This window comes from Teleopsis dalmanni, chromosome 1 (genome assembly GCF_002237135.1).
Source record: "Teleopsis dalmanni isolate 2A chromosome 1, ASM223713v2, whole genome shotgun sequence".
Lineage (NCBI taxonomy): Eukaryota > Metazoa > Arthropoda > Insecta > Diptera > Diopsidae > Teleopsis > Teleopsis dalmanni.
The window spans coordinates 184,062,299-184,082,636 of NC_051846.1; the positions used below are offsets into that span (position 1 = coordinate 184,062,299).

The 20,338-nt window shown below is 28.9% G+C and overlaps 4 protein-coding genes across 4 annotated transcripts; 2 read left to right on the forward strand and 2 right to left on the reverse strand.

Annotated features, from left to right (window-relative positions):
- Nucleotides 1-2,918: 2,918 nt before the first annotated feature.
- Nucleotides 2,919-4,426, forward strand: LOC119670639 (delta(3,5)-Delta(2,4)-dienoyl-CoA isomerase, mitochondrial). Its single transcript, XM_038080980.1, has 6 exons — nucleotides 2,919-3,078; nucleotides 3,240-3,420; nucleotides 3,491-3,579; nucleotides 3,639-3,742; nucleotides 3,801-4,232; nucleotides 4,294-4,426. Exons 1-6 carry the CDS (start codon nucleotides 3,057-3,059, stop codon nucleotides 4,390-4,392), a joined length of 927 nt encoding a protein of 308 aa, XP_037936908.1. The 5' UTR covers nucleotides 2,919-3,056; the 3' UTR covers nucleotides 4,393-4,426.
- A 138-nt stretch (nucleotides 4,427-4,564) lies between these two features.
- LOC119670640 (transcriptional adapter 1-like) lies at nucleotides 4,565-6,126 on the reverse strand. The gene is made up of 2 exons (XM_038080981.1): nucleotides 5,083-6,126; nucleotides 4,565-5,018 (listed from the first exon to the last, which is right to left on the reverse strand). The coding sequence occupies exons 1-2, from the start codon at nucleotides 5,913-5,915 to the stop codon at nucleotides 4,892-4,894; spliced, it is 960 nt and encodes a 319-aa protein (XP_037936909.1). The 5' UTR covers nucleotides 5,916-6,126; the 3' UTR covers nucleotides 4,565-4,891.
- Nucleotides 6,127-6,786: 660 nt separating this feature from the next.
- On the forward strand, nucleotides 6,787-15,126 carry LOC119670641 (general transcription factor 3C polypeptide 1). The gene is made up of 14 exons (XM_038080982.1): nucleotides 6,787-7,017; nucleotides 7,072-7,265; nucleotides 7,323-7,462; nucleotides 7,556-7,765; nucleotides 7,828-8,110; nucleotides 8,174-8,330; nucleotides 8,479-8,698; nucleotides 8,799-8,889; nucleotides 9,020-11,776; nucleotides 11,838-12,571; nucleotides 13,514-13,667; nucleotides 13,978-14,372; nucleotides 14,437-14,708; nucleotides 14,820-15,126. Exons 1-14 carry the CDS (start codon nucleotides 6,828-6,830, stop codon nucleotides 14,933-14,935), a joined length of 5,913 nt encoding a protein of 1,970 aa, XP_037936910.1. The 5' UTR covers nucleotides 6,787-6,827; the 3' UTR covers nucleotides 14,936-15,126.
- Nucleotides 15,127-16,274: 1,148 nt separating this feature from the next.
- Nucleotides 16,275-19,112, reverse strand: LOC119670642 (xaa-Pro aminopeptidase 3). Its single transcript, XM_038080983.1, has 5 exons — nucleotides 18,978-19,112; nucleotides 18,659-18,921; nucleotides 17,790-18,597; nucleotides 16,706-16,836; nucleotides 16,275-16,642 (listed from the first exon to the last, which is right to left on the reverse strand). Exons 1-5 carry the CDS (start codon nucleotides 19,030-19,032, stop codon nucleotides 16,352-16,354), a joined length of 1,548 nt encoding a protein of 515 aa, XP_037936911.1. The 5' UTR covers nucleotides 19,033-19,112; the 3' UTR covers nucleotides 16,275-16,351.
- Between the last annotated feature and the right edge of the window lie 1,226 nt (nucleotides 19,113-20,338).

Sequence of the window (20,338 nt, forward strand, 5' to 3'; positions counted from 1 at the left end):
TATCTTATATATAAAATTAACATTGTCAAAATGTTAGTTACCGTACTCCTCCGAAACGGCTTTACCGATTTTTACCAAATTTTATATGCGTATTCAGTAGGTTTGAGAATCGGCTACTATCTATTTTTCATACCGCTAAAGTGATTAGGGTGTCCCTATCCAGCAAAAATATCTTTATTGCTTTAACAAAAATTTTTTTATTTTTTTGACATACATTTTTTTACATTTTTGAATAAGAAAACTTGCTATGATATGAAAAGTTGTTGTCTATGAAAATACTGAATTCATAAAACTGCCCCCTAATTTCCGCACTATCGTTGATTCCCAAAATGCTCTCATTGACCGCGTATTTCCAGATGTACACATACAATACAATAGTACAATAGTACGCGATTGGTAATCAAAAAATTGATGAAAAACATTATCGAAGCCACCATTTTGAATGGCAAGTTCCGAAACGAAAAAGTTTTATTGCCACGAATTCCAATGATTCTCACAGACAAGCTAATTTAATTCAAACGCGTTCAATTTCCTATTAGATTGGCATTTGCAAAGACCATCAATAAGTCACAAGGCCAAACGATGCCTGTTTGCGGTCTTATATATAAAATTTCCATGTCACAATGTTAGTTACCGTACTCCTCCGAAACGGCTTTACCGATTTTTACCAAATTTTATATGCGTATTTAGTAGGTCTGAGAATCGGCTACTATCTATTTTTCATACCGCGAAAGTGATTAGGGAGTCCCTACCCAGCAAAAATATCCTTATTGCTTAACAAAAAAATTTTTATTTTTTTGACATAAATTTTGTTTATGTTTTTGAAAAAGAAAAATTTTTTTCTTAATATTTTATGTAACTACGCCAACAAGTACATCGAGCATTTACATCGACTTCGTTCTTCGTCTTCGGCTTGCATGGCAGATGGAAAATGTACTAAAAATTTTTCTAAAGATTTCACTAATGATACTATAACAAATACCGACGGATATCCAATATATCGTCGAAGAAATCCCGATAATGGGGGACAATGGCGGGTGGTAACGTATTCGCCTCTGCTAAGCAAGACATACAATGCTTATATTAATGTTGAGTTTTGCAGTTCTGTGAAGAGCATCAAATATACAAGTATGTCCATAAAGGCGGTGATATGGCTGTGTTTAGAGTAGAAAATTTACTAATGTAAATGCTCCTCCAATGAACAAAAACGGTGAAATTACAGCTCCAATGAAGCTGCTTGGCGTATCTTCGGCTTTCTAATTCATGAACGGGATCCAGCAGCTGTTCAGGTAGCCGTCCATCTTGAAAATGGTCAGCGTGTATTTTTCACGAACGAGACAGTGATTGATCGTGGTACAAATCCACCTAAATCTGCACTCACTGCATTTTTTGAATTGTTTAATAGTACGGATGATTTTGGTGCCTTTGCAAAAACATTACTCTATTCACAAGTACCACGCTATTTCACATGGCCTTAAACAAAAAAATGGATGCCCCGCAAGCAAGTTTCACCAGTTGATGCATGTCTCAATTTATTTAAATCGAACGCTTATTTATAGTTAATCCAAGACACACTGAGTGCTTTTATCTTCGACTGTTGTTGGTTAATGTTACTGGCCCATTATCATTATTATTATTTACAGTCAATCCAAGACAATTTAAATTTGAAGATACAACAGTTGTTGCCAGGGAACTTGGTATCATACAAATCTATTGATTTTAAATTAATAATTTAATAAATAAACTATAATAACTTAAAAATAATATTGTTTGGAGTTTGTTATTTTTATTTTCCTTTTCGTTCATACTTACACACTTATAATAAGTAGGTTACTTTTTTTCTACACTAGAATTTATCTAGAAACTAGAAATAATTTATAAGGCAAAACAACGTTTGTCGGGTTATCTAGTTGCTATATATAATTACTTCATGGATTGTTTAGAATGTCATAAAAAGAACATGAAAGAATTTCGAACCTACAGGAAAACTTAACACTGTGACCCTAGTAATCTATTGTTATATTCTTTATTACCGTACGGTTTTTTCTCTGTATCAGAAAAAAGATTTTTAAGACGAAGTTCCTAACTGCTACTTGATGTTAAAAACGTCTCATTGTAGGGAACATTCAATCAAAAACCTTGATGCCTTTTATTCTGTTAAAATCAATTGTTAGCTCAAACGATATTTTCTAGTCATAATGCTATTCCTTATTAATATTTCTTAATATTTCAGTACATTATCTCAACAATTATAATACTAAAATTTGTTATGCTTCATCTTCATCTACCTCTTGATATCAAAAAAATATAAACAAATAAACAAATAAACATTAGAGGTTTAAGCAAATCGATGCGAATTTGAACTGCATGAGGTGCATCAGCTGAAAGTTTATAATTATAACATCATACTAACATTTTTATATTTTTTTCACTACTTTATTATGAAATTAAATACAATAATTACCTTTAAGCAGTATTATTATCAATATAATTTAAGCAATATACTTATTTTAATTTATAATTTTTTAATTTTTTTGTGTTATACTTATTAACTAGAACGTATTGTTTTATAATATATCTTTTCCTTATTTGCATAACTAATTTTTGCTATATTACTTGCTTAATGCAATTCCAATAACAAGTGTAAAAGGTTAGATTCCACTTTTTCGGACTTTGTACATGGTTGTAATCGCAAATCTCTAATAATTTTTCGTACAAAATGAAATTTTCTACCAATTTAAGTTAATATAAAAAATATTTTGCAAATAATTTAATATTTTTTAAATATTCTCACAAGAAATAATAACATTTTCATACCTGATCAATATACACAAAAATTAATGTATAATATTTTATCTTAGATAAAATTAAGTTCCATTGTTTTGTTTTGTATGTATACTTCTTTTGTGTACCAAAAATACGATCAATAAATTCCACAATTAAACTGTTGCAGCTCGCAGTACAACACGGACATTGTTTACCGGTTGCAATTAATATAAGTTTTTTGAAATTTTTTAAAAATTAATATATTTTATTGATAAAGTTAAAGAAAAAAAATGTTAACAACTCGACTCTTAGGTATGTAATTATTAAACAATTGTTGTTTATTAATTATATTAAAAAGTATTAGTTACACATAGTGAAGTCCAAAGTTCAAATATATTATCCAAATGATTTTATAAAAACAATTATTGCTTCATTTGTGGATTATTATTAAAAAGACGAGAGTTTACTTTCAGTTACAAAAATGGCTATGCCAAGTAATGTGCTTATACGTAATTTATGCTCTGCCGCGCAAGCAAAGGTGAAACATCACAATAGTTTCAAGACCTTGCAAATAACTACACCGAAACCATTTGTCTTCCATGTAGAGCTGCACAGACCCAAACGGTACAATGCCTTCAGCAAGGAAATGTGGATGTCAGTAAATAATATAATTTTTCTTTATATCAAATAATATTTTTTTAAATCTAATTAAATTAAATTAAAGTGAAATTAAGAACTGCTTTGACGAGTTGGCTGTCAACCCCGATTGCCGTGCAATTGTCGTATCTGGAGCTGGAAAACATTTTACTGCAGGTATAGCTCAAGCAAAAAAAATAAAAGTTGAAAGATTTTACAATTGAAAAATCTTCTAGGCATTGATTTGACTGATGTGATTAGTTTGGGAACTGAAATGAGTGATGTAGATGACGTAGCACGTAAAGGAATGATTCTAGGTCGTACAATTAAATTATATCAAGTATGTTTAATTAAATTATTGTGTTTTTATATATTATACTAATTGATTTTTTTCGCAGGAATCCATGAGTGCATTGGAAAATTGTCCAAAACCTGTCATAGTTGCAGTCCATTCAGCTTGCATTGGTGCTGGCGTTGATTTAATAACTGCAGCCGATATACGTTACTGCACGACGGATGCATTTTTCCAAGTGAAAGAAGTCGACATTGGTATGGCAGCTGATGTGGGTAGTTTACAACGTTTTCCAAAGGCAATTGGCAGCCAATCCTTAGCGCGTGAGTTATGTTACACAGGCAGACGTTTTGAGAGCAGTGAAGCAAACAGTTGTGGGCTCGTTAGCAAAGTATTTCCAGACAAAGATCATATGTTACAGAGCGCTTTAGAATTGGCGAACAATATAGCCGAGAAAAGTCCGATAGCTGTGCAAGCTACAAAAGCAAATGTAGTTTACTCACAGAGTAGACCAAATCAAGATGGATTGGATCAAATCGTAAGTTTTTACTGAAGTTTGTAAGATTCGTATTTTATTAATAAATTCTTCTTGTTAATAGCGTGAAATGAATAAATTATATTTACAATCTGAGGACTTTGTAAATGCGGCCAGTGCTCAATTAACGAAAGGAGAAAAGCCAATATTCTCGAAACTATAAATTATTAAAAAAATCTTAATTTTTATAATAAATGCACGTGAAATAAATTTACAACTGATTTTTTAATTAGACATCAATTTTTTTTTTTAACATAATATTTACCAACTAAACATGTTAGATTTAACAATTACTAAAAGCTAAAATTAAAACTTAATTAAGATTATGGGTACTTTTAACTAAAGTCTATTAAAAAGTAGGAAAAGTGATTTAAAAACTTTTTTATGGATTCAAATTAAAACAAAATATAAACTAGATTATGCCTACTTTAAACTGAATCCAGTTAAAAAATGGGAAAAGCAATTTAAACATATGTTTTATGGATTCAAATTACAAAAAATATAAATTAGTTTATGCCTACTTTCAACTAAAGTCAATTAAGAAGTAGGAAAAGAGATTTTAAAACTATTTTTATAGATTCCAATCAATGTGCCACGAAAGTAACAACATGCAAATATCCTTTCATATACAAATCACAAGCACTCCAATATTCTTTTGTTTTTCAATGCAACATTTGTGTGATTCTTTCCATATTTATTGAATATATTGAATGAGAGCCAATGAGATTGCGATCTTTCAAAGCAATTTGCAGTTCTCTTAACGTAATCAATGTAGTTCTCGGCGGCGTACTAAAAATACAAAAGGAAATCTGTTATAAATAAAACAAACTGAGTAAGAAATGAATTCACATACACTTCTTCACAAGCTGCTAAGAATACCACATCATCGTTCGGTCTTTGTGTAACACTAGGTGATGTAATTCGCTTATCTAGGTACAAAGGTGTATCATCTAATTTTTGCCGAGTAACAGTGTTACGCAATGATGGGTCTCGTAACGTTGCACCCACATCATAGTAAAAGGAACCATCTGCCGTTGATTTATAATGCTTCAGTTTCATTATAATACCAGAAAGAAGATTCTTTAAAAATATTTGTATAGCATTTATCATACATTCGGCGACGTTGTCATCTACATTAACAAGACCTACTTCCCATGCACCAATCATTAAACGGCCAAGCATAAATGCCGGATCAGGCAAGAACATTTCCTGGCGACAATAACGCTGTGTTGGCCACATTTGTAAATTGGCTTCAGTGCCCGAAGGCGGACGTAGAGTTTCTGTATTATTAGTTTTAATGAAATCTAAAATATCTTGTTGCTCAAAACCAAAACGATCACGGGAACTTCGTTTTCGTTTACGACTCTTGCTACTACTACTTGAAGTCGATGTATTGGCACCAGTTTGTTGTTGCTGCTGTGTGCCCATTGACGGCGGCGGAGGTGGTGGCATTTGATAAGCATCCATTTTATTAAGCATTGCTAAGAAAAATCGATTGTGTAAATGCATTTGTTCAGGTGTGAAAAATTTTCTTGATTCTGTGTCGAATTCTTCCTTTGTCCATTTGTGACGGAACCACATTTTCATATTGCTCGTATACTTCGCCCAAACATTATCGCTAACCGCGGCTATTAATGCATTTTTTGTCGCAAGTACTTTATCGTTCAATTCTGTACCAGCACTCATTTTTATTGTTATTAAACAAACTAATTACTGAATTTATTATTAATCGAAATGGATTTTGCTCAACGTATTCTAAAAGTAATATAAACAATATAATGTCATTTGGCAAATATCGTACCAAACGAACGAAATGTCAAAATTTTTGCAACAATGCCAGCGAATTTGTGGAATTAAAAATAATTTGCGCTACATTAGGTCGTAGTCGCACTTTTCATAAATGAATCTGTTGGCATATTGCTTGGGTATATGCAACACATATGTATGTTAAATTTTTATAGTACATTATATTATTTTATATTTATTTATTTCTGAGTTAACATTAAAATTAATACGTTTACACAGTGAGATTAAGAGAACGAGGTTAAGTTAATATGCATATTTTATCTACACCGTTTACATTATACATTCGAAATTAATTTTGATGTTTCTTCTATAATGTTTTGGTTCGTATATTTGATAAATTTCTGTAAATAAAGCATTTAATAACAATTTTGTATAAAAAAATTGTAACATAAATTTAATAAATAGTTTTATAACAATAATTTCACAAATTCTAGTTAAGTTTATATGCAAAAATATTATTAAACAAATTTATTAAAAATTTACTCATTTCGGTATTTTCATATTTTCAAGAAAATTACCATTTCTATATTAGTAATTTAATTTCAATGATTATTTTAATCTACTTTTAATCACAATGTAAACGCTGTATTATATGATATATTTAAACTAATAAAGTAAAAAAAACTATTTATAAACTACACATTCAAAGCATTCATTAGTATTCTGTTATCTCGTATATAGCAAATACTTATCCATATATTATTACATCAAAAATCGTTTCAGTTTTATAATGTTTGTTATTCAGTAAAATGCAACTCTGCGTAAGGTAAACATTATCAGCTGTTTAAGTTCATGTTTATGATTTTAAACAATATCGGCGTAAACGAATTCAATAGTACTAAAATAAAATATTATTTACATTTATGGAGTGATTTAAAATTTAAATTAGACCGAATATTGCTGATATCTGCAACTATGTCTATATCTCGAATTATTTTAGAGGAAATTGCTTTAGAGGGCCTGGAAGGCGTAACACTTGCATGTAATTTTTATAAATTTTTTTTAAACAAATATAACCATAAACTTATTTTTCTAGCACTTTGGTTATATTTATCTGAAGCCTTAAAACTACCATATCCATTTAATAGTGACTGTCAAGAGCAAATATGGGACTGTATTAAAAATTCTAGAAATTTGTTATTTTACGAATTACCTGTAGAGCGGCCGCCGATTAAACTTTATGACCGTTTTGCTGATCTGGATCCGTGTTTAGGAGTACCTTTAGTTAAAGTAAGCGTAAAGAAAGAAAAAATATTCAAATTAAAATATAAATTTTTTAATATTTAGGAAGTCTGTCCATTAGTGAGATATAAATTTAATCCTATACAAACCAAAGAATGTTTGGGTTCATGCGAATATTTCAATGAGCGTAAGCCTATACCTAACAATAAAATTGCAGACTTAAACGTCACGGATGTTATAAATAAGTGAGTATTTCTGGATTTGTTAGCATAATGTGAATATTTCCCTTTACATTTGTATAGTTTTATATAGTAATTTTGCTGGAAATGTTATTTTAGGTGGGGTGATAAATTCGTTATAGTTGGAAATCAAGAGTTACGTTATAGTGCTTTAACACCACTAAACGTACAATATCCAAAAGATCTTACTGCCGTACAATACTGCATTTGGGAAGCAATTGGGCGATCACGCCATAATGGTGAAACCACATCTGGAAGCTTTTCTTTACTTAATTTTTGTAAAGATCCTACAATTGTATTCTATATTAAGTAAATTGTTTCATGTTTAAAATATAAAAAATTAATTAAATTAATATTTTAATTTTACTTAGGAATAAGCTACTTCGTGCTGATGTTATAGCTACACAACTCTTTAATGAAAAAGTCAATGATCGTTTAATAGTCACAACATTAGTGACATTACCACGTTTTCATAAGACACGTAAAAGCATGCTTTATACAGTAATTGAGAAAGTAGCAGAACTTTGTAAAGATCTACCTAATAATAGAATTTCGATGATAGACGCACATCGTCATTTTCCTTCAGTAGAACGTCACAAATCATTTCGTAAAATGACAATGACGCATCCATTTCGGCAGATTTTTGAGACTATAGTAAGTATAAAGTTTAATTATATTATTAGCTTGTTAATATTTTTTTTATATTTGATTTTTTAGTCTGTGCCATATGCTGAATACTATAAGAGTACACGTAAAACATCAACTGATGGTTCAAAAGGTCGTTATGTACTTACGATAAAACTTCGAAATCCAGACATAAATCTTGATAATCTTTACAAAGATGAACAGGAAACAGAAAAAGAAGAATGCGTTGGTAAGTTTTTATTGCTAAAAAATATAGTTTATTATCATTTAAAATCAGAGACATGTTCAAAGTATAAAGTGTATATATATATATATATATATATATATAAATTGTATATCGAGTAGTAATAATTAAAACGTTTTCTTTTTCTGTTCAGATAAATTTGTCGATAACTCGCATATTTTTGTTGATATGCCGATTAAAGAACAATTTTATAGAGCTGTTGCGCGACACGGTGCTCGTGGTTGCAGTCAAAGTGAAATTTGCGATTATATAGGCTTAAATCATTTAACTACTCGTCAAATTGTTAAAAAAATGGAAGCTGATGGCTATATTAAAAGCTATTGTACCGATGTCGGACGTCAACGTATATACATGTATGTGAATAGTTTCTTATTTTAAGAAGAATTAAATACTTAACTGTTAAATACGGAATTATATTAAATAAGAAATGAATTTATTTATTTTTTATATTAGGTATGTTGCCATAGAGCATTCTGAAACAGTGAGTAAAAACGATGTTGAGTCTAAGATGATTTTAGATAATCTACAATGTTCTGAAGAGCCAGTAAGTATTATAAAGCTACCATACTATTTAATTAATATATATATAGTTAAATATATATTAATATATATATTTAATTAATATATTTATATATAATTAATATATATAATGAATATTCACTTGTTTTTTACAGAATATACCTAACAACGAAAACGTTATTACCATGACGGATATAATATCTATTTCTTCAAGCATCAAGCCATTTGAATATGTCATAAAAAACAACACACGAGATTTATCTACGTATAAGCAAGTATTCCGCAAAGCAACTATTGTGAAATGCATAAATAAAAATTGTATAATACCGGTATATGCTTTGCGTTATGAAATCCAACGTTATGAGAAAGAACAAAATTACGCGGATGAAGTATGTTTCAAATCTGTAGCTCGTATACTACATCAATTGCAAAAAAACAAAATTTTAAATATATACGAAATAACTGTCCAGTTCGAGGAATATATACGTACATATCGCTATGCTACACATCCCAAAATCGATATAGAACATGAAATGCTTAAGCGAGAAGTACTTAAATTAAAAAATAACTTACATCTCGTGATTGAAGAGCGTAGATTGCAAGCAGAAATTAAAGCAAAGAAGAAAAGAAAAGCTCAGCTTAAATTGACTAAAAAACCTCCAAGAGTGAAAAAAGTAAAAGTAAAGGAAAACCGCTCCCATAAGCCACCGAAGTTTCTTATTTCGCGCTATATGCATGAATTTCTATTTTATATAATTGTCGAATTAAATGATTCCACGCCACAATATCCAATTAGCACTGCTTTATTACAGGAATGGCAGATAACTGAACCAAATTTACAAGTTAAAGAATTCATGGAACAACTCGCAAATGAAGAAAATCAGATTGCATACACAAAACAAATAAGTTGGCGAACTTTTATACCGCCATTACCGAAATACACCGATAAACCCTTTGGTTGGGTATATTTAATGGATGCCATAGATCGTATTCCCTTGTCGTTGTTGCAGAAAATCTTTTGCTTTGAACCGGAGGTTGATGAAACTTTAACGCCATATTTGTCACACCCTGTCAGACAGCATTATCTACTGCGACAACTCTCACCAGATCTACAACAACAAATCAGTTGCATACTCTTGCAAAAGCTGTACATAATGGTTTTGAAACTACTGAACCATATGGGTCTAATACAGATTGGTGAACGTTTGAATGTGAAAGATCCCTTAATAATGTGGGTGTATCTTAATCGGCATGCACATATATTGGAGACGACGACTTCTGAACCAAGTTATTTTCGTATTAACCCTAATCGTTCTTACGACACGATGCGCTTTGAGTTTAACACATCTGATGATGTGAATCAGTATTGGACGAATTTACATCGCATATGCATTTACACTAAACTCGGCTTTCGCCGTGGTACATTTGAAAGACCGGGTAGAATAAGAGAACTTACATTTCTGGACCCAGTTGATACATATGAAGCACCAAAGAAAGATGACGGCACAATACCAGGTGATAATTTAGGCGCCGCTGGTCTATCAGCTAATTTATTTGCACACACATTTCGTAATTGGTCATGGGTTGTGAACACAAGCACTATTTCAAATGAAAAAAATACTCAACGCAATTGTCCAGTTTTATTGCGTGGAAAACTGGCTAGGCATAGACCATTGAGAAATCGGCTGATTATGCCTCCTATTAGGCGTCTGCAGCATGGTATACTCGCTAAGGCAATATCAGCCAAGAAATCTGGTCCACGAGATGCGATTGATCGTGACGCGCTTAAGAATATGCGTACACTACGCGTATCATGGTCAATCGAAGAAGATAATATGTTAAAGATTGCACGCGCCGTGTATTTATATGTTGCGGCACCTGTACCAGCGTTAGAATTGCTAACAGTGGCCAAAATTTGTCGGGATGTATTGCGGCACACAATTGGTAGTAACAATAAAACAATGAAGGCATGCCTACGACGTACGCAGTTCCTTGTGAAAATGGGTCGTCATTTGCCAGAAGTACCAGCTTGGCTCAACTTGCTGCAATCGAATGAGTACATGCAGAACAAGTATGGCGATAATTTTTTACAAAAACTCAAGGATACATATCCGATTCGGAATGAATTCTGCGATGCGCTGGTCATACATTTTGTTTTAATCTTGAACTTTTTATATAAATTAGTCAAAAACACTAATGCTATTGACTGTTACACGTTTTTAATTCCTGACACTATTGAAGAATTTAGCGCTAAATTCAGTGAGCGCATAACAACCAGCAATATTTTAACCATACAAAATTATAATCCAAACAAAGTATTCGACTTGCAAGTGTCAGTCGTTGTCGGTGTTCTACACAGTGCTATGTGCTGCGCCAAAGATAAAACCTTATACAATATGCAAGCCTTTGAAATTTACAAAAATTATTCGGAAGAAGTTTTAAATGCCGCTTTTTCGAAAGCTCGTGCTGATACACTTGTCGTAGCTGTGAAGCGTAAACACTTACAATTGATACCTGATCAGCTGGCTGGTCCAGCGTATTTGCTCTCCTCTAAATATAGATTTCGCTTAACATATCTTAAAATTCCGTACAACGTTTATGACATATTATATGCTTACTTTGAGAATGCATTGACAACGTTCTTTAAAGTAGAGAGTGGGAAAGATGCAAAGCGCTACTTGGAGTTGAAGACTCCAAATTTGGGACATTTATTTTTCATTGCCGAAGGTCTTGCAAAGAACTATTGGAAATCACAAATAAAACTACCGATTAACATATTAACGGTCGATACACAACAGGCACAGAATGTATCATCCATAGATCGAATATTTGCCCACTACCATACCATCTTCGATAATGCACCCAAAACTGAATATGCAAAGAATATTGAAAATGAAACCACTGAAAAGCGGGTAAGCAATAAAGCTTATTAATCTGTGTTATTTGTAAAATCAAAACTTTACTTTATTTTAGATACGCATTAAGTTTCATCCCGCTAATTTAAGTTATAAAATACATTATTCACCCTACGATGAAATTGCCAAACTACCTGCACGATATATGCATTTCTTTTGTGCCTTGCGGCATTTGGATAAAAAAGTTGATATCAATTTTAGCAAGTTATGTCATGAGAATGAAGAGAATAATATGGTTATAATTGAATGTCCATTCAATTGTATTATGAATGGCACTAACTACGTTGATGCAATCGTATCCATTGTTAATGAAAAAGCTTACGTTTTAGATGAACTAAGCGAAATGCCGGCACAGAAATTACTTAATCTTGCCGCAAGTGGCTGTTCTGTAACTGTGCAACCGGCCAATCTCTTAACGCTGGTGCGTTTATTAGAATCATTCTGGCGAGAAAGGGAACAAAAAGCTGAACTCAAAGATTTGGGCAAACTACAGGATAGTGTAAAGAGAATTAAAACAATCGATTGGGTTCAGATATGTCGTAATATTTTAGAATTCAGTGTTGTCGAATTTGATTCAAATCAAATCAATGAACTTGAACCGATCTTAAATAAGGAAGAGCGTATACTGCGAGCACAAGATGTCTTTGTAGTTAACTTGCCTGCTTTGCAATTTTATCTTAATCCAGAATTTCAAACTACAACATATACGGTAAAGCATAATCAGTTGATGATACCTAAAGTTATGCTGGAAACTGAAGTCGAACGTGAGAACATACTTCAAAAAGTTATAAAGTTAGTATCTTTATATGAAATTAAAAGAAAATAGTCAACTTCATTTAGTAAAGACATTCAATAATATATTAAGAATAAGTATTCTAGTTAATATTCTAGTTAGAGGATTAGGTTAGGTTCATTGGTCTGGCTGTACTACATTCATATTTTGGCAAAGGCTTTAATTATATTTTATATATTATATGTCTACTAAAAATCTATAATGTCCATATACTCAGTCTAAATCTGGTTATTGTATTAGTATTGCATCATTATTATTGTATAATTATTATTGTATTATTATTATTATATTATTATTATTGTATTATTATTATTGTATTATTATTGTATTATTATTATTTTATTATATTTATTGCAATATTATTATTTTATTATGAAATCTATTTATAATTTCTTTATTATATTATTATGATAATATGTAATTATACTACTATTAAATTTTTATTGTATTAACATTATGTTATTATTATTATTATTGCAATATTATTATTGTATTATTAAATTTAAATTATAATTATTTTATTATTGTTATAATTAAACTATGATTATTGCATTATTTTTATTGCTTTATTTTATTAAAAAAGCATTATTTTATTAATAAGTAATATATTATTTTATTATAATATAATGATACTTTATTTTATAATATTTTTATAAAGAGGTTTTTTCGAACAGTAGTGAACTACAATAACAAAAATTCATTTTATATTATTTTAATTAATTGAATTTTTGGCTGACCATACAGCTGTTTCGACAGACAATTTATTTATATTTTGAATTAATTATTTAATGTATAATATTTTTTTTATTATTATATTATTAATATTGCATTATTATTGCAGTGTCGAATTTATGTACTGATTATTATATATTGTGTTCTTTTAATTTCCAACGTAGATCTAACAGTAATTTTTAAATGGATATAATTGTTTATACTTATAGTGAATCACATTGGAAGTACACAGAAAATACATTTCAAATGCTATTATCAACTTTAAATGAAGAGAACTTTAATGAGCTGGATAAAAATTATTTAAAGGATATTCATGATTTCATTGAAACAGAAAAACTGGGTGTGACTGTATCTGCTTTAATGGTGAGTTAAGTATTTAATAGAGATCTCGACATATTTGTATATATGTAGCAGATATCAAATTTAGATAGTCATAAAGAGGTTTAAAATAAGCTGTGACGAGACTTCTAGACCCGTTTTTATAGAAGTGTAAAGTTACCCTTACCCGTAACTCCAAGGTGTAGAAATTTATATTAAATTATAACGTTTTTATTAAATAGCTTATAATTTTTGAATTGTTGGTTTAATTATAAAAAATAATAAAATATATGTATTCATATTGCAATTTTATTGTTGTATTATAATATATCATGTTATTACTTATTAATTAAAGCAAAAATTTCCTGATCAACAATTACTGTACCGCGCTCTCAAAATACTAAGTGATTTCTATTTGATTAAAAGAGTCGGAATCTCAACATTTGTCTACGTACATAAGACACATATTCGCGACTGGTTAGTACTTACGTTTCATATTAAACGATTGGATCGTGAAAAGTTGGGTGATACAAATACAACAAAAGTATTGAAACGTCCTCGAACAGAAGAAAATGACGAATTTGACAGCGGTGATAGTGGTTCAAATAAAAAACAGAAAACCACTGAGAATGAGGAAACTTCTTCAGATACCTCACAAATGCAACCAAGCAGCAGTAAGCGGTTACCGAAACCAGTTCAGCCATTTGATATGCAATCAACAGTTCAAACTGCAAAGACTTATATCACTAAGTAAATATTTATTATTTATTTTTAAAGGTCTTATATTCAAAAAACTTTATTATTGTATTTTTAGGGATACAATTGCAATGAGACCTCAGCCTTGGATACGCTTAAATGGTTCCTTAAATCGTCGTGTTTTAGATAAATGGATAGGATCTATATTGGCAGAGTGTTTAGTGCGGAGTGGCTGCTTCGTGACTGATATACTTGCCCGTTTCCCCCATATGTATCCAGTTGATCTTATGTTTTTATTAGAAATTCTAAGCGATATGAAGTGTATATACTTATCTAATACGAAAGTACGAGAAATTGATATTTTCTCTGAATATGAAGTTATCGAAGATTGTAAGTAAACTAAATTTCTTTTTATAGTTTTTGTTTTATTTAAAATTGACATGCTATTCTCATTCATTATGATAAACCTAAAATATTCTTAATAATTTATTAATATTTCAGCTATTGTGAGTCAAATAGTTCACCCATCAGAGACATATATAAATACAAATCCTGATGCACTGACGCGTATGGCTTTCTTCATTGGAAACAAAAAATATTCAGCAGATTTTATATAAAATTAATTAAAACTTAAAATAGAATAGGTTATAATAACTAACTTATATATAAGCTTAAAATATATTAAAAAATATATAAATAATGTAAAACATTCTATAAAATTAATTGTTTAATTAAAATTTATTTATCTAATTTTTTTGGATTATATTGCAAAGTTAATTTGATTTTCGAATACTAAAAATCCTATTTCAAATAGATTTAATAAAAAAGAAATAATTGTTTTATTAATTTAAATAAAATTAGTACTTTAATTAGTTTAATTAAAATTAGTTGTTTAATTTATTTAAAATGTGTTGCTTAATTACTATTAATTATTGAATTAACTTAAATGAAATTAATTCCTTACTTGATGCATTTAAAATTAACCGTTTAATAAAAATTATTTAATTAATTTTGTTCAAAATTATAGTTTAATTAATATAGTTTGAATTTTAATTTCAATTGAAAAACGAAGCCTCCTATTGCCTCCTCAATAATAATACCGAGTTATTATATATACAATTTATTTATATTTTGAATTAATTATTAATGTATAATTATTTTAATTTAATTAAATAGTTTAATTTAATTTAATAGTTTGTTTTAATTTAATTTTGTGGTTAGAATTACACAATTTATATAGACGAACTTATAAAATGTGGTTTATATGCTCCGATGTCTATTTTATTGTATATTAATCTTTTAATGAGTATACATGATCTAAATATAATTATATATATACCAGATTTGGATATATCTTAATACAAATATAAATAGAAAACATAGAGGATAAATAGAGAACATATATATATATTATATATTACAACTAGTTATATTTTTATAGCACAATAAGTTTACAATTGTTATGTCCTTTTTATAAATGTTAAAATATTATCAAAATAATCTTTTATTATAAATTAAAATAAAAATATTATATATTATTTTCCTAATGTTTATATAAAAATTAATTACAAGCAAATATAATATAAAATTAATATGTAAATTGTCTTTGTAATACGGCAATTTGACAGTATGACAATGTATTATGTCTTTAAAATGTAAATATATTATTTATATATTTTTTTATAAAATTATATATTATTTTTGTAAATTAATGAAACAAAATTATTATATATTTTAATGTATTTTTGCTAACTAGTGATTTTTACGGGTGACGTAGAAGTCTATGTACATAGAAATGGAATTAATGCCAGAGAAACTGAATTAACGTAGTTTTAATTTTATTTAAGTGAAGTTTGTTATTTGTTACTAAAATTTACTTTAATTTATTTTTATATAAACCTAGTAATATAAGATTAAACATAGTGTAAACGCAGTTTATTGCTATGTGAATATATTTTTTTATTTTGCAAAATATTTCATTTTGTGTTGAATTATTTTTTTTATGAACACAATCATTATCTCTTTTTTACATATTAGGATTTGGCTTTAAACAATAATTCAATATCGGATCGATCTTTAATACAACTACTTGTTAAGACTTCAACGCTCTTATTTGCAGTTATGAGTACGTCATCTTCAATACGTAGACCAATGCCACGGAACTCTTTTGGTACATCAATTCGATCATGTGCAATATATATTCCAGGTTCAATTGTGAACACCATGCCAGGTAATATACGTAATGTACGTGGCATTAATGGTGTATCATGAACATCCATACCTAGGTAATGGGATACATGATGTGGACAGAATTTATATCCTTCCTAATAAGTATTTAGAATTATGATGAAATGCTGAAGTTAATTTATATATGAAAAGATACTTACTTTCGCTAATTCATCACTTGTGCTTATATATTTCGGTATAAGACCGATTTCTTGCATGTATTTTCCCATTTTTATACACATAAGCTCAAATAAATTGTCTAACGTTTCGCCACCTTCATTTTGTATTGTTGCTAAAATCATATAGAAAATATATTTCTTATTAATATATGCTCATGAATGTATATATAAAGTAAAAATATAAATATACATTTGCAAATCTATAACTAAGTATTATAAGAATATTGTTTTTATATTTATTATAAAAGAAATTAAGCGGAATTAAATAATATTAATTTTTTTTTATAGTTAGTTATGTCATGCTATAAGAGCAAACAGTTACAGATTATTGCCATACATCAATATATTATAATTAAATATATTTTCTAATATAGATCAGTTCTAAGATAGAATGCGCTTACATTTTGGGCCACACTTTGGCAATAGACAAGTAAAACTAAGACTTTCCCTGCAGCGGTTGAAACCCACCTTTAAATATTTCAGACTATTTTAAACTACATATAATGAATTATTCAAAAAATGTCTTTATATGAAAAGTTTTCAAACCCCCGTTCCTTGAATTGGTCTCTGTATGCGCTCGTATTTCTGTCAGAATTATACTGACCGCAAGGAATCAATAACAATATAAGTATCCGAGTTACAGCAATCTATTTGATCCTAGCATATGCAATTCAAATTAGAACATGGGTCCCATTGAGGTGCGGGAAAATATATTGTCCTAGTTTTTAGCTAACAATATATAGATAAAACTTTTTTAATAATTATTTAAAATTTAAATAAAAACTACTGTCTTAATTAATTAAAATTTTTGGAATGTTAAAATGACTTAAATTATTTATAAACATTAAAGTGCAGGAAACTGTGTTGCTGTAGTTTTTAGCTAGCGTAATATAGTTAAAACTGGTTTTAATAATTCTTAAAACTTTAAATATAATTTACTAAATATAATTTAATAATCTTATTTAATTAAAATTAACGATATGCTTAACTTATTTATAAGTGTAATGAGTAAGTAAAAGTACGATAAAAGAGACCACCAAAATAAATTACATTTAACTCAATATACCTATAAGTTCCTTTTGAATTTGTTGCAGCACTTCATATAGGACTTTTTGTTCATCTCTAAATGTTCCATTAATTGGCCAAGTGCGCGTTATATCACTAGTATAACCACCATATTCGCAGCCAGCATCGAGTAATACAAGATCACCACTCTTTGTTAATTGTGTATTATTTATATAATGAATAGTGGTTGCGTTATTACCGCTCGCAACAACCGGCGGATATGCTAAATAGTTGGCATTACGCATTCTACATTTATAATCAACCATAGCGAAAATATGATGCTCTGAATGACCCGGACGTGCTTCACGTATCACTTCATTTATCGCTTCCGATGCTATTTGACATGTCTGTCTCATTAGTGCTTGCTCTGCTATTGATTTAAAGAGACGCATACTTTGTATAAATTCGACTGGCGTCTTAACTGGTATTGTATTTTCCGTTAAGTCATTAACGTCTTTTGTTATTTGAACAAGATCTGCACGTGCTGCATCATACCAAAGTACGGGTTTCTCATCTTTCAAACGGCTGCTGAGAATTTTTTTGAATTCATTCGATGGATATGCTTCTTCGACGCCAAACATATCAAGTGCATTATTGATACCAGTTCGTGGACCATCCCAGAGTTCGGCATGTTTATCTTTTGGTCTCATAAATAGTGTGGATTTCACTAGTGCTTGCTCATTTATGCTTATCATCAACACTGTGTCTGGTTCCAAGCATCCAGACAAATAATAAAAGTCAGAATTTTGACGAAAAACATAGGGTATTTTGTCACTCATAAACTTCTTACAGGCTGATGGTATTATTACCTTTATAAAAAAAAATAATAAAGTTATTGCAGAATTATATATTTTTTTTAAATTTACTTACTAAGTGATTTTTAGATGGCTCATTTTCATTTGTCGGATTCTCCTTTGCAAACTTTTGTAAACCACCCATAAGCCTTGATCTTCGTTCTCGAAACTCTTCCACACAAACGCCAGGAACTAGTTGACCCTCATTGATTAAATGCGGATGTGTTGTAGATGTTGGTTGTCCATAAGTTTCATTAATTATCAGTGGAGTGGCCACTTGTGTCTCAGGTGTTAGTTTAGTAGATGATAAACAGCGGATCGCATGTGTTTTAAGGCTTACTACAATTAATAATGTGAGGCTATAATGCTTTAAATTATTAATATACAATATTTACCCGCTTTTCGTAATTCTAAAATATACTTTAACCTTAATTTCCTTAATATCAACATTATTGCACTATGGGTATTATATATATTTTTCAAAAATAAAATATTAATTATTTTTTTCAACGGCTTTCGAATAGCCTAAATAAGTATAATATAAAATATAATCATGAACACAAAAAAATACACTAACGACAAATAATAATAAACAGCTAAGAAACTTGAACAGATGTTTTTATGTCATATTTGTCAATGCAGGGTTGTTTTCAATACAAACTGATTTTTTTTGTTAAATCTGAACTATGATACACAACTTTTGTGCAGAGATTCAATATTACAAGAACATAATTGAATATTTTGTGTTTTTATCCCTATTGAATATTCTGTTCAATTTCATATCTATCTTATATGCGGAAAAAACTTAATAAGTAAGAGCCAAGCATAATAAAACATAAAAATTAATTTTCAATTTTAAAGTTACATTGTGAGACTAAGAGAACGAGATTAAGTTAATCTACAGTTTTTATCTACCGTTTACATTATACATTGGAGAATAACTTTAGCATATCTCTTATTATGTTTTGTTTCATGTTTTTGATTAATTTCTGTGAATAAAACATTCAGTTACACTATGTATAAAAAATTTATAAAACGAATTGAATAAATGGTTTTATAACAAAAATATAAACAAATTTTAGTTATAATTATGTACAAAACTATTATTAAACAAATTTAATAATACTTCACTTCGGTATTTTCAATTTTCAATAAATTTTGATATTTCTTTTCCAACTCTTCTAATATCGTAAAAAATCTACGATATTAAGACATTTGCAATGTTGCACAGAAAAATAATCACAATTTCTAAGGAGATTTAAAATTAATCTCAATCAATACGATATTAACTTTTGTATGGGAAATCTGTGATTAAACAAAAGATTAGTACTTTAATCTCGATGTTTGATTTAATCTACTGTTAATGTTACAATGTAAACGTAGTATTAACGTTTTATTTGTTGTAAATTTCAAAAAAATGTATAATTTTAAGGCCTATATATACAATGTACAATTTTAGCTATATAAGTGTATATATATAGAGTTGAAAAAAAAAATTCTCAAAATATTTCGAGTCGAACAAAATCTGGAATATTACAGCCACGTCAAAAGAAAAAAAATAAATAAAATTATTTTCTAGTTAAATTTTGATGGAATTCCAGCTATACATTTTTTGTTCAAAGTAAAATCGTAGAAAATAAATAAACAACATATTCAAAACGAATAGAAATAAATAGAAAAATAAATAAATGGAAAAATTTATAAAAATTACTAAACTAAATTTTTATATAATATCAAACAATACAATTGATTAAAT